The sequence below is a fragment of the Amblyomma mixtum genome, chromosome 2, assembly GCF_055824585.1.
Source record: "Amblyomma mixtum isolate Tamu chromosome 2, ASM5582458v1, whole genome shotgun sequence".
NCBI lineage: Eukaryota > Metazoa > Arthropoda > Arachnida > Ixodida > Ixodidae > Amblyomma > Amblyomma mixtum.
Window position 1 is genome coordinate 114,601,652 of NC_143013.1, and position 12,584 is coordinate 114,614,235.

Sequence of the window (12,584 nt, forward strand, 5' to 3'; positions counted from 1 at the left end):
GAACAATTTTGTTTCAAGGAGTTACAAGACGCATTTTCAGCTTCATTGTTGACAAAAATGAACCAAAACCACTGGTGGTTTTGCGGGCGTTCCTATTTTAAGGCTGAAGAAATGCATTTACGCTCCGGAATCCGGAAAGCCCCTCCACTTTGAAGTCTGAGCATTCATAAATTGGCGAAAGGGAGCACCGCAATGTAATGCTTTTCCTCGGCCTTACAAAAATTAGGAGACACTCACAACTGGTTAAAGTAAAATTCAATGACAGCTGTTTAGGTACTTATATTTTATGATATTCTCACGCGCTACCCACACACCCTGAAAGAAGAGCGATGTGGGCAGTCAGAAAAGGTAGGAAGTTCGATACCTTGCCGCTGACGCGCCAGGCTCGGTTAGACCTGCTTATGTAAATTGCCCTTTTAAATAGAACCTGTAACAGTGTGGTGGAGGTGCTGGGTCGATCTCCATGGACCACTCTCGAATCGCTGCGCGAAACACATGCCGGATTGCCGCCGTACTCCATGCAAATGGCCCATGAAGCCGACGCACGTCCGACCGGAGCAGCAGCTCCCTCTTGGCAGCACTACCGCGAGCCACAGACGTTTTCCGGAAAGGCTGGCGAAGACATGGATGAGTGGCTCGCCAATTACCAGCGGGTGAGAAAATACAACCGCAGGGATGCCACTCTTAAGCTGGCCAATGCAGCTTTCTCTCTGGACGGCACCGAGTTACCATGGTTTGAAAACCATGAACTGTCCTTAACGAGTTGGGCCCGCTTCGTGAAACAGAACCAGAACTGCTTGGGAATACCGTTGCCAAACGAAAATGCGCTGACCATACTTTGCTTCAGAAAGCGCAAGCGTCTTGTGAGACGTGCACGACATACATAGTGAAGGTACTGAAGCTCTGAAAAGTCGTTAATCCACGTATTTCCGACGAAGATCGCGTTGGCCATCTTCTCGACGGCATTGCAGAGGACGTGTACAGTTTTCTTTCTAGTAAAGACAATTTAGATTCTCCCATCGACATTCTTAAGTAGTGCCGCATCTTCGAAACTCTTAAGCTGCGTCGAATTGCTCGCAAGTTTGGCCGCCTGCCTAACGTCAGCTCCGTCGCTAGCGTGGGTTTCCACGAGCCTTTGAATAGTGTGAGTCTCCCTGCGTCATTCGTCAAATCGACCGTGACGAACTCTCCAAGCATCAAGGTCTTGTGCGCCGCAGAGAAGTTTCGTAGGAGAACTGTTCTCAGCAGGCAGATCAGGCCCACCGCTGCTTGCCTTGGAATCTTTCCAGCCACCCCGTACCAGGGAAATCTGCATCACTTACGCCGACGCGCCCCGGATCACCAGTCCCTGCCCCACTGCGCCAGCTCGTCCGCAACGCCATCAGCAGCAGCAGGAGTACGATAGACCGCTTCGACACTGGCTACGAGGAGTATTATTCTGAGTGCCCTCGCGACCTGCCAGCTTCTTACCGATGTGGTCTGGTTGGTCACATCTCCACATTTGGTCATCGGTGGGGACAGATTTCCCTCTACAAGCTCCAATGGTCAATCCCTCGCCCTAGTTCCAATGCGCTTGTTCCTGAATTTATCTTTACATTTTCAAAGCGCCAGTCCAGTTACACGCGACCAAGGAACGACTCCGCTGCCTTTGACCGCAGCCTAAATCCACCTCCGCAATGTTGTCGCCACTCGCCTTCTCCCCAACGTCGTTCCCCACCGACGCCGGAAAACTAACGTGTATTAGTGGCCGCGCTATTGAAGCATGCCCACGTGTTGTATTACAGTCGTAACCAACTAGTGTCGATTCGAGCTCCCCGTACCCATCGCATGATCAATACTGGATCTGCATAACCGATTTGCATAACTGCATAACCGTATCTGCATAACCGATTCGTCAGAAGCCATACCGCGCCTCGCGTTCCGAACATCAGGTATTCGATGAACAAGTGCTTGAATGGTACGGCAAAACAGCGCTGACGGACGGGACGGAAGAAGATGAGACAAACAAACTTCTTCCGTCCCGTCCGTCAGCGCTGTTTTGCCGTACCTTTCAACATGAACCAACCAGCCCGACTCAGCCCTCTCCTTGAAGTGCTTGAATTTCGCACCGAGGCATTATTCAAGAATCTTAAATGCCGTGGGCCGCTCCAGTGATGCTTGTGGAAAAGAGAGATGGAACATGGCGATACTGTGTCGACTATCACGGCATTAAAACTTACAAAAAAGGATGTCTCTCCGCTCCTACACGTTGATGATGCCATCGACTGCATCCAATCCGCCGCCTACTTTTTCACTGTTGATTTACGGTCCGGATACTGGCACATCGCGGTGCACCCGAAAGACAAACAGAAGACTGCGTTCGTGCTTGCTGATAGCTTGTCCGCATTTATCATAATGACATTCAGCCTTTTCAACGCTCCTGCCACATTGGACGATTTATGGATGCGTTTTACGTTGCCTGAAGCCGCATGTGTTATCTGGACGATGTTATTTTTGCAAGCACCTTCACCAAGTATAACAGCCGCTTAGCCGTTGGCCTGCACTGCATATAGAGAGCGGGCCGCGTGGCGAACTTTGAGAAGTGTCGCTTCGGTGAAAGCCAAATTACTTTGCTTGGTCATCTGGCTGACAAAAATGGTGTCGCGCCCGACCCGCAGAAGGCTGAACCTGTAAGCAGTGTGAGAGAGCCCCAATCGGGGAAAGAGGTCTGAAGGTTCTTAGGGCTTTGTTGATACTTTCGATGCTTCGTTCGCAAGTTTTTTTACCTAGTCTGGCCGCTTGCACGTCTCTTACAGAAAGACACTCATTTCCAATGGACGCTATTACACTGTAACAGAGCAAGAGTGCATCGCTGTCGCTTTCAGCGTGCAACGGTTTCCTTTCGTTTCTACCTTTTGGAGGGGCTTTTACAGTCAATTTCAATTTCAATTCATTTTAACCGTTCTCGGTGCTGGCTTGTGAATTTACGCGACCCTGCGGTCGGTTGACCCACTAGGCATGATGCCTGCATGTGTTCAACTTAACAGAGTCTTACAAAAAGTTGCAATGAGCAATTGACGCCGCTTTTTGCCGACATCCGCAATCTATTTCTGCATTCGCGACGGTTTGGTCTACAGAACGAATTACTGGTCTGGAGGTGCGCAATTTCTCCTCCACGTTCCGGCTACTATGTATTCACCTGTTGTACACGCAGTGCACGATGACGTCATGGCAGGGAAGTTGAGGTTTTCCAGGACCCGCGACTGCGTCAAAGAACGTTTTTACTGGCCAAAAATGCGTCGCACAGCTCAGCGTTACGTGGCCACCTGCGTGCAGTGTCAGCAGATCAAGCTTCCCACAACTTCGCCGGGACGCTTGCATCCTGTGACACCTCCAAGCCCACCACATGAACAAGTGGATCTCGACCTGCTCGGCCTCTTTCCTCGCTCGTCCAACGGTAACCGCTGGGTCACTGTGTGCGCTGATCACCTCACCCTTTACTGCAAAACCGCCGCTTTACCTTCCGTCCCCGCTGCTGAAGTGTCTGTCTTTCTTCTCCATGCAGTCATACTCCGGTATAAACTACCTGGTGTCTTTACAGTGATCGTGGCCGCCAGTTTACGGCAGACGTTGTGGAAGAGTTTCGGTGCCTTGCTCATGCCCTCCGCATGATTCGACGTCAGACCACCCCCAGAGGAATGCACTGGTTGAGCGTGCCAATCAGACGCTGATGAACATGCTTGCCATATATGTCGATGCTTGTTATAATAGCTGGGAGGACGTGCTTCCCTTCATTACATACACCTATAACACGTCCAGGCATGAAACAACTACTTATAGCCCGTTCTTCCTTCTTTTTGCCCGTCCGCCTGGAAGCTTCGTCGACAGCATCTTGCCTTTCTTTCACGACACTGAGCCTTCTATTGGAAGCACCCTATGCCGTGCTGAAGCCCGTAGGGTTGCCCGGATGCGTACCAAGTCATTGCAGGGTCGGTCTAAGCAGGTTTACGACAGCTGGCGCAAGGATGTGTGCTACCTGCCCGGTGACGTTGTATTGCTGTCGACGTCTGTCCACAAGCGTGGTTTCTCCCAAAAGCTGCTGTCCCAATACACAGGCCCGCTCATCGTAATAGCTCACTTCAGTGACCTTGACTATACGGTCTCTCCCCATTCTACGCAAGGACGACGTTCTCTGAATACCTAAGTCGTGCATGTCGCATGGCTAAAGCCCATGCAAGCGCGACCCTGGGGAGCGCGATTGATTGCCTGGCCCAGAGGGCTTCGTCTGCGCACAGGGAAGTGTCACGCGTTTCCCATGGACCCTGAAGGAACAGCGAAGAAGTGAGCACGTACAGTAAGAAGAAGTTCGATGTCTTGCCGCTGACGCACCAGGCTCGATTTGACCTGCCTATGAAATAGCCTTTGTAAATAGAAGCTCTAACATTATATTGTAGTGAGAATATGAGACTGACCTCCCATCTGAATAGCTCTAGGGCGCTCTTTTTATTATCATACGCGTAGTCGTTTTTCGTCTGTGTCAACTTTCTTATACGCCGCTCTAGGAGCTCAGCGCTGCATATGATGCTTTCTTGAGGAGGCGCGTTTCGCTGCAGCTGTCGCAGATATACCGTGCTACATTCCTGCGCTGTCGCCAGAGCCTTCCTCATCCTTCCGTGGCACCCACGTTCCCGATGGATGCCATTGTACGCCTTCCTTCACTCTCGCCATATCGTCCTCCTCTCGCCACACCCTCCTTCCACGGCAACCCTCCTCCTCTTTTTAGGGGAACTACACGCTTGGTTCGTACGTGAACGACGTACCGGTGTCGCGTTGTCATGCTCTCGCTATGCCCTCCTCCTTCCATGCACTCCTCCACCGGTTGGAGAATTTTCCGCTTCCCTCACACCCTTGTCTTTCCATGGTAATGTGATGCTGGACTGTTACCGTTGCACCCATGTTCTGGTTACGCCTACCTAGGCTCTCACCATAAAGCCTCCTTCGATTATAATCGTCCTCGTCCATCCAAGGTAATTACCCTCCGTGTGGTTCTCGTGGCAGCCGCCCACCGGTTACGCCATCTTGCGCTCTCTTGATGCCCTCCTCGTTCCACGGCAACCACCCTCCGGACGGTTACTGTGGTAACCACCCACTGGTTGCGCATTTCTCCGCTAACGTGATGCATTTCTCCTTGAACAGCTACTACTGACATCGGAGTGGTTGCCATGACAGTGCACCCACCTGTTATGCCACCGGCTACGACAAACTAAGGCATACTATACTACGAAGCGAAGGCCAGGAACGGGTGCCTAGCAGCTGTCGTTGTAAAGAATGTTCCCACACTGGCCTGTGGATGGCTTTCTTGTACAAACTGTGAGGCTTCGGAAGCTGGGTTTCCCGAAAGATCAATGATGAAACTGAAAGAGAGGCGACAGATTCTTACCAGGGAGATCTCGCCGATCCGAGATAGATACTCGCAGGCATGCCGTACCGATAAGACGTCTTAGGCCGGCTCAAGAATGCAGCAGTGAAACACAATGTTCAGGCGGCGTTCTGTCGAGCACGAGGTGGACAGTTTCTGCGATGCTGTTATGCACGGAATCCAGAATGCGCGCTCTCGCATGTAACCAGAATTACCTAATGTAAAAATGGTCTTTACAACGTCTTTGACTTGTGGAAGGATATGTTGCGGCCGAACAGGCAGCTGTATTAATGTTCTACTAAAGGAGCGTCAAAAATTCATTAGATGCAAAAGACGTCTCCATGTACGCCTTGCTCTTGCTCTGCACTGCTAAGGATGCGGAGAGCGCGAAGAACGCACTTGCTTGCAGGATATAAATAATACAACGATTACGTCGCCGCACTGCCATCTCATTTTCGGAGAGATCAGCCAGGAGCACTTTATTGCCAAATCCCAGGACACATGAGTTCAAAACCTTCCCTTGCGTCACAGGAAAAAGCGATAGTTACTTCAGTAAGTGTGTGATGATTCATAGTAGATAGTCATGTTTCTATTTATGTCATTGCCTTATTGAGCGCTCTTGGTTCACATTTGTATATATAGTAAAACACCTGTTGGTAGTTGGCGCCTGTGTAGTCCTTATGTAAGTGGTCTTGATCGCGCTGGAACATTATGACGAAGCAGAGCATGGCTAGAAAGAGGAATGCGTAACCGGAAGTTGGCTACCACGTGTGCAATGCTACTAAGCAAAGGTATGATTGCCGTGAAAGGAGGAGGGTATGAAGAGGGCGGAGTAGTGAGTAACGGGATGATGATTGGCACAGGAACCTCCCGGAGTGAGGTTGCTTTTGAAGGAGAACGGTCACCTTTAAAGGAGAGTGCAGCGGGAGCGAAGGAATGCGTAACCCGATGGTGGTTACAACTGAAATGAGCCGAAGGATAACTGCCGTGGAAAGAGATCAGTTATCGAGAAAATAGAGTACGGAGAGTGCAGGAATGCAAAACTGGTTGGTGCCTACCATGAAGGCAGGAATGTACTGCGAGAGCGAAGGAATCTGCAACCAGAGAGTGGTTGCCGGTATGGATTTCAGAGGCTCGGTGCCCCTGAACGAGGATGATTAATGTGGAAGGAGAGCGCGGAGAGAGCGGAGAAATTTGTACCCTCCACGTGACTGCAACTAAAACCACACAAAGGGTGGTTATCGTAGATAGAGGAAGGTGTGGAGAGAAGGCAGGAAAGTGGCGAGCGGACTGTTGCTACCGTGTGAGGAGGATGAAGTGTCGAGGGCGGAGAGCACACTCCACATGTGGCGGCTGCTGCGAAACTCGCTGCCCACTAGTGAAGTTCAGAAACGGGAGGCTGGGTGACCCTGAGGGTGCGGGCTAGGCAGGAATGCTAGCCGAAGAACTCGAACGTGTTCAAATCTAGAAGGACTATTCTTCAACTAAGCATACATACATGTCGCTCTGAGTTTCTCTCCCTCATTATATAAGAAAACGAAAATGCCTCTACCTGTTTTCCTCAGCCTGCAATTACACGCTATTAACTGTCTTTGCTAGCTGTCCTGTAAATGTATTTATGACGACAGCTAGATCGTCAGCACGCCTGCAAGGCGAGTCCAGCCATTATGGCTAGGCATTTTGGAAACTGTATCCTAAAATGCGAAACATAGTACTGTAATCATTTGTTACGAACGTTAACTCTTCCTCAAAAATAGGCCTGAAAAGCTCAACTAATATAACGCTGGAAGTTCAAATGTAGTGATCGGAAGTTGTCATTTATTTACTCGGCTAGCGGGTTCCTCACCGAACTAGTAGCTTCCAGTTAATGTTGTATGGCCGGCTATAGGTAATTCGCCCGAATAGCTACAAACCTTTTCTATGGCCTCTACAGCTGTAGATTCAGGCGGATATATATTTTCCTATAAACTCCTAAAAAAAGTTGTGTGGTTTGCGAAGCTATGTATGCTTCCGAAGGCATAGATTTTTAAATAGCTCGCGAAAAGGACAGCTTTGGGCGTGTGTAGACACGCATGAAAGGCCATAGATGAATATCGATTTTTTGATAGACGCCTTTACATGGTTCTTGTGTGGTTTCTGCCTCTCTATTTCACGTCGACTGCCTTCCATGAAGCCATGGTGGTCAGAAGTAAACGGGAAGTGATCATAACTTGAAGTTCTCAAACACTATATTACGGCAAATGTGTATTTCTTTTATTTTTACTCTACTTGGTCAGGATCAGGAATGCGTGCCTTTGTGCATCATTCTGTATCAGGAAAGTGGGCTAGTATATTCAGTCGCAAAATTTCCTGTCTGGCTTGAAGAGCATTATTGGAAATGCAGGCTATCGTCGACCGTCCCATTTCATGATTTTTACAGTAGAAAATACACCTAAAATTTTAAATTTATCTCCACAGAGAAAAAAGAAGAGAAGAGCTCCGGAAAAGAGAAGACGGCCTTTGTGATTGGTTGGGGTGCCAGTGAGCCTAACGTCCTTAGGTCCACGGACAGTTTGATGCAACTGAAGATGACGATTGTCCCTCGAGATGATTGCAACAAAAGTGTACAGATCTACCCGGGGAAGGTGTATCCTGAGCAAGGACTGATATGCGCCAAGTCGACTACAGGTAAGTGTACCTCCTGTGATAGGGAACGTGGGGCTCGGTAAATTTTCATAAAAACCCCTCAAGTACATGTTCAATACAAAGTAGCTTTCACGTCCAATAATATCACAGCTGCAATCAAGTATTGATTTGGCCGAATAGTGTGGACAGATTGGCAACTACCTAAAACTGGTTCTTACTTGTCCCAACATAATACCTCTACAGTTCGACTTAACTACTGTTAGCCGAAATATACTCAAAAAGTTTACTGTATTAACGTAGCTGTGCGGTGCATTGATCCTAATGGATAACTCTCTGTATTGAAAGATCAAGACCTCGTTTACACCCAGCGAAAAGTTCCATCATAAATAAGTAAGCATGAAAAAAAATGGTAGCTTTTCAACGCAGTTAAACCTGGTAGACATGCGAAAACATGCGTTTAGCTTGTTTGGCTCTTGGTTTTGCTGCGTAGTGGGAACGTTCGACGACGACATTGTGCTCAGGTTGAAGTCTGATCGATGTTAAGTTCATCAGGTCTGTTCACGCCGCGGAAGAAAGTTTATGAGGACGACAACGTGGCATGCAGATAACGAGAATGTGTTGCAGTTTAACTCGAGGCGTGGCCGGCTGAATCAATAACAAACTGAACGCCCTAATTGGCATAGAAATTCGAAAATGCGTGACGCTTGTCACCTTGCTGCTGTTTCCTCTTCAAACCAGTAGAGCTGTATTTAACCAATGGTTTCCTGGTTTTTCAGGGGACACGTGCAATGGAGACAGCGGTGGTCCACTGATGGACGGGGTTAAGGACGAAGAGATCGTTTGGACTCAGGTGAGTGGCCGTGGTGCCCATAACGCTTGCCTGATCACTATGCTGCAGGATGTAATGAAAACAACTTCAAAATCAGTGAGTAAGACCGAAGAGGAATTACTTGGCACCGCCAAAACGAGCTATTTAAATTTGAAACTTCGCATTCCCACCAGCTCGGACTGTCTGTTTGTCCTTTCCTTCTTGTGCAGGAACCTCACATCAGAACGGCGAAATTTTTCGAAGAACTTCTTTTGAAAGTTAGGCAAACAAAGCCACGTTAATTATAGTTTCCATGCCACAGGTTGGTAGTCAGACAGTAGAAGTTTTTCAAAATCATCTTACTATCTCACTCGTTGTGAGACCTCAGGCGATCGTGAAATCTGCGGCCATTCCATGCCTTAGCTGTTAGCCGAATTGAAGGTAAGCGCGTATAGGCGGAAGATAAAGACGGAGTTCGCATGTGCTTAGCGGGTCGGTTGGTGTTTTCAGGCACCGGTGTCGTAGGTAGATTGGGACTCAATAACCACGCATAGGGGATATGCCTAGCTCCTCCACTAAAGATGCAATCAGTATGCTACATGCTGCTTATCAGACTGAAGCTTGATTGCGTCTGCACAGCATTATATAAGCTTACTTCGTTAAACAAATCCTCTTGAAACAATGAAAGGAAAAATATTGCAGGAAAAGTAACGCATGGAGGCAGTACAGAAGGATACAGGATATAAAATTTAATTGGGCATGGTGAACTTTGGGGTACCCTAGGGTCCTAATTCGTCCTGTCACGCTCGCAAGTATTTTTGACCGCAGGACGTATTTAACGCGATTGCATTACCGCTTCCATTCTGGAAAGAAAAAAACATCCTGCGTTGTGAGTGTAGTCGTGGGCGGTGTTGTAAGCGAAAAAGGATGTGGCGCACCCGCTCTTAGGCCAGGTGTATTTGTGACATCATTACAATGTGCCCACCGTGGCTGGAAGCAAACTGCTATCCGCAGTGGGTGCAAACTGCGCACCATGACCGGCAGCAGTCAATGTTCTGGTGGCCGCGAGAGATTGCTCGGGCAGTACAGCCCGGGTCTCACAAGCAACACCGGTGGCTGTGTTTGAAACAGCCTCCTTCGGCAGCGGTGCTGTGATTAATTCCCGCGATCTATGAATATAAAGCTGGTAATGATCAATGCCGGATATATTAGCATGTCGGCAAAAACAAGGCGATGTGACACTCAAAGAGCACGCGAGGCCGCTGAAGTGAACATTAACGCTATCGCTTCATACCTTTAAGGCGAACCTTAACACATGAAGCACACAAAGGGCTTGTAGACATCTATAAGTCATTTGCACCAAGAACATTTGCCGTCTTAAAGAAGTCTAGCCAAGATTTTATATAGCCGTCCGAAGTCTTGAAAACCGCCTGTAGCCTAGGCTAATGCAACGCTGTCTGCCAACTATACGAGGTTTTCCGTGACGTCGTATAGAATTCTAGGTGATACATTGTTTAGCTGTAAAGAAGAGTTTAGCTCTTTGGTAGCTGTCGTATGCGATGATAGTAGTCGGCTAAGAGTGGTCGCAAGGAGCTTTCTAGATGCATTTCAGCCGTTTTCTATCTCTGGTAATGTAATACTGTTATACGAAAGGCACTTTAAGGAGAGGCCATCCTTAATGCCTCACAAGCAATAAGAACTGTGAAGAAAATGCAAACGTTTTGGCATGCTTGGGAGACAAAATGTGTGCCTTGGGTGTGTGTGAGAAAACTTCTTCCTGTGCCGTCTCTTGCCTTTTTTTGACATATGGCCTGATGCAGATTAAAGATGCATTTGATCTCAGCAGCAGACTAAGTACCAGGACATTAGTGCATCATATAATGCGACAGTTTCTTTTGTTGCATATCAAAATTGCAAATAAAATTGCTGCGTAATTTCATGTAATGGCTGCCTGATACTAAACCTCTGCTAAATACAAGCAATCTGTAATGAATTACACAGAACGCGACCCCAGTCAGAAGATGACAAAGACGCGTAGAAGGTGGAGCAACGCCCATCAGGATGACACAGAGCTTACAGCTCAGCGTTTCAACAAAGAAGCCTTGGGACTGAACCTCGCATCACATTTGGTGGAGGTCGCTCCGGATCCTTGCCTTCGTCCTTATCCTTCTCCAGAAGGCCGCAGCCTTACGTTTCCTTCACCGGCAACGATGCAAGACGGTGCCAGCCAGACATCGCAGCTTGTCGCTGCAACCAATCTGTGCTGTGGTACAAAATGGCCGCGTGACCCGGCTATATTCAGTGGTACCGATGACCACGGCGTTGACGACTGGTCGGCCTCCTACGAGCGCGTCAGCACTTAAAACAGAGACCATCAAGGTCAATAACATCCCCAGGGGAATCGCTGATGATGCTTTCCAAATGCTCTGGGCAAAGAATCCGGCCTCCGTCGCGGATGTCACCCGGCTTTTCCAAAGCTATGGTGAGTTACGGAAGCAACGTGCTTCTACCCGCCGGTCTGACGAGCCTGATGAGGCACTTGCTAGTTTGGCCCTCGGCACTCCATGTTCTGACCCGTCCCATTTCTTGCGGAAGGTCAAAGCCTTCATCCGGGAAGAACTCGCTCGCGAGCTGTCTCTTATGCCTCCCGTTCGGGACACCGTCTGTTCTGCTGTCAACCCTGTGCCGTTTCTCGTGCCAACTATACGCCAAGTCATTCAGGACTAGGTCGTTGAACTCCTATCACAGAGTGATCAGTGTCCTCTGTTACTGCGTCGCTCACTTACGCCCTCAAACAGCCCTTTGGCCTCTTCAGTCGTGCTGGTGACGAAAAAGGATAGGTCCATTCGCTTCTCTATTGACTACCCCCGGCTAAACAAGATCACCCGAAAGGATATTTATCCTTTTTGCCGCGCAAAGACGATACGCGTGACTGCTTGCAGGGCGCTGAGTTTTTCTTGTCGTTGGATTTATGTTCTGGCTACTGGAAAGTTTCGATGGCTGCTGCTGACCGCCTTAAAACCGTCTTCGTCACCCCCTACGGATTGTACGAGTTTTAAATCAGTTTTAAGCCGCATTGGTGCAAAATGCGGACAATATTCTCAACGGGCTCAAATAGGAAACATGTCTCTGATATTTAGATACTATCGCTGTTTTTTCGAGCGATTTTTCTTCACATCTCAACCGTCTTGAGCGCGTTCTAACGTGCCTAGCCGATGCAGGGCTCCAACTGAACTTGAAGAAATGTTACTTTTGCTGCAAAGAAGCTCTTGATCTTAGGCCATGTCGACTCCAGGGATGGCCTTCTCCCAGATCCTGCAAAGCTTCGCGCTTGCGCTGGCTTCCCCAGTCCTACTTCCTTTGAAGGACTCCGAAGTTTTATTTGCTTGTGTTCCTATTTCTGCCGGTTCATACGCAATTACAGCTGCGTCATTGGCCCGTTAACTCAGCTCCTCTCCGGCAGCCAGAACCTCTCTACCTTGTCAGCCACTTGCAATACGCCACTGATTACGACACGTTGTCTCCCTGTTTGTCCATCGATCCATGGCCATTTTGACCCCGACGCACCGCCAGAAATTCATATTGACGCCAGCGGCATGGACCTGGGCGGTTCTCGCCCAACGAAAAGAAGGATTTCCGGAATATGTTGTTGCGTACGCAAGGCGCACGGCATCTAAAGCAAGAAGTCTGCGGGGTTACGGTGGCCGCAGCTGACAAAAGAGAGGGTTAATTGGAGAGTCATGTGAGAGGCCT

The 12,584-nt window shown here is 48.8% G+C and overlaps 1 protein-coding gene across 2 annotated transcripts in view; it reads left to right on the forward strand.

Moving 5' to 3' along the window:
- Positions 1–12,584, forward strand: part of LOC149360637 (complement factor B-like) — a 138,771-nt gene that overhangs the window by 114,280 nt on the left and 11,907 nt on the right. For both annotated transcript variants that reach the window (XM_089572420.1, XM_089572421.1), the window contains 2 exons: positions 7,856–8,065; positions 8,800–8,873. In XM_089572420.1, the coding sequence (XP_089428546.1) occupies positions 7,856–8,065; positions 8,800–8,873 (284 nt within the window). The remainder of the gene's footprint in view (positions 1–7,855; positions 8,066–8,799; positions 8,874–12,584) is intronic.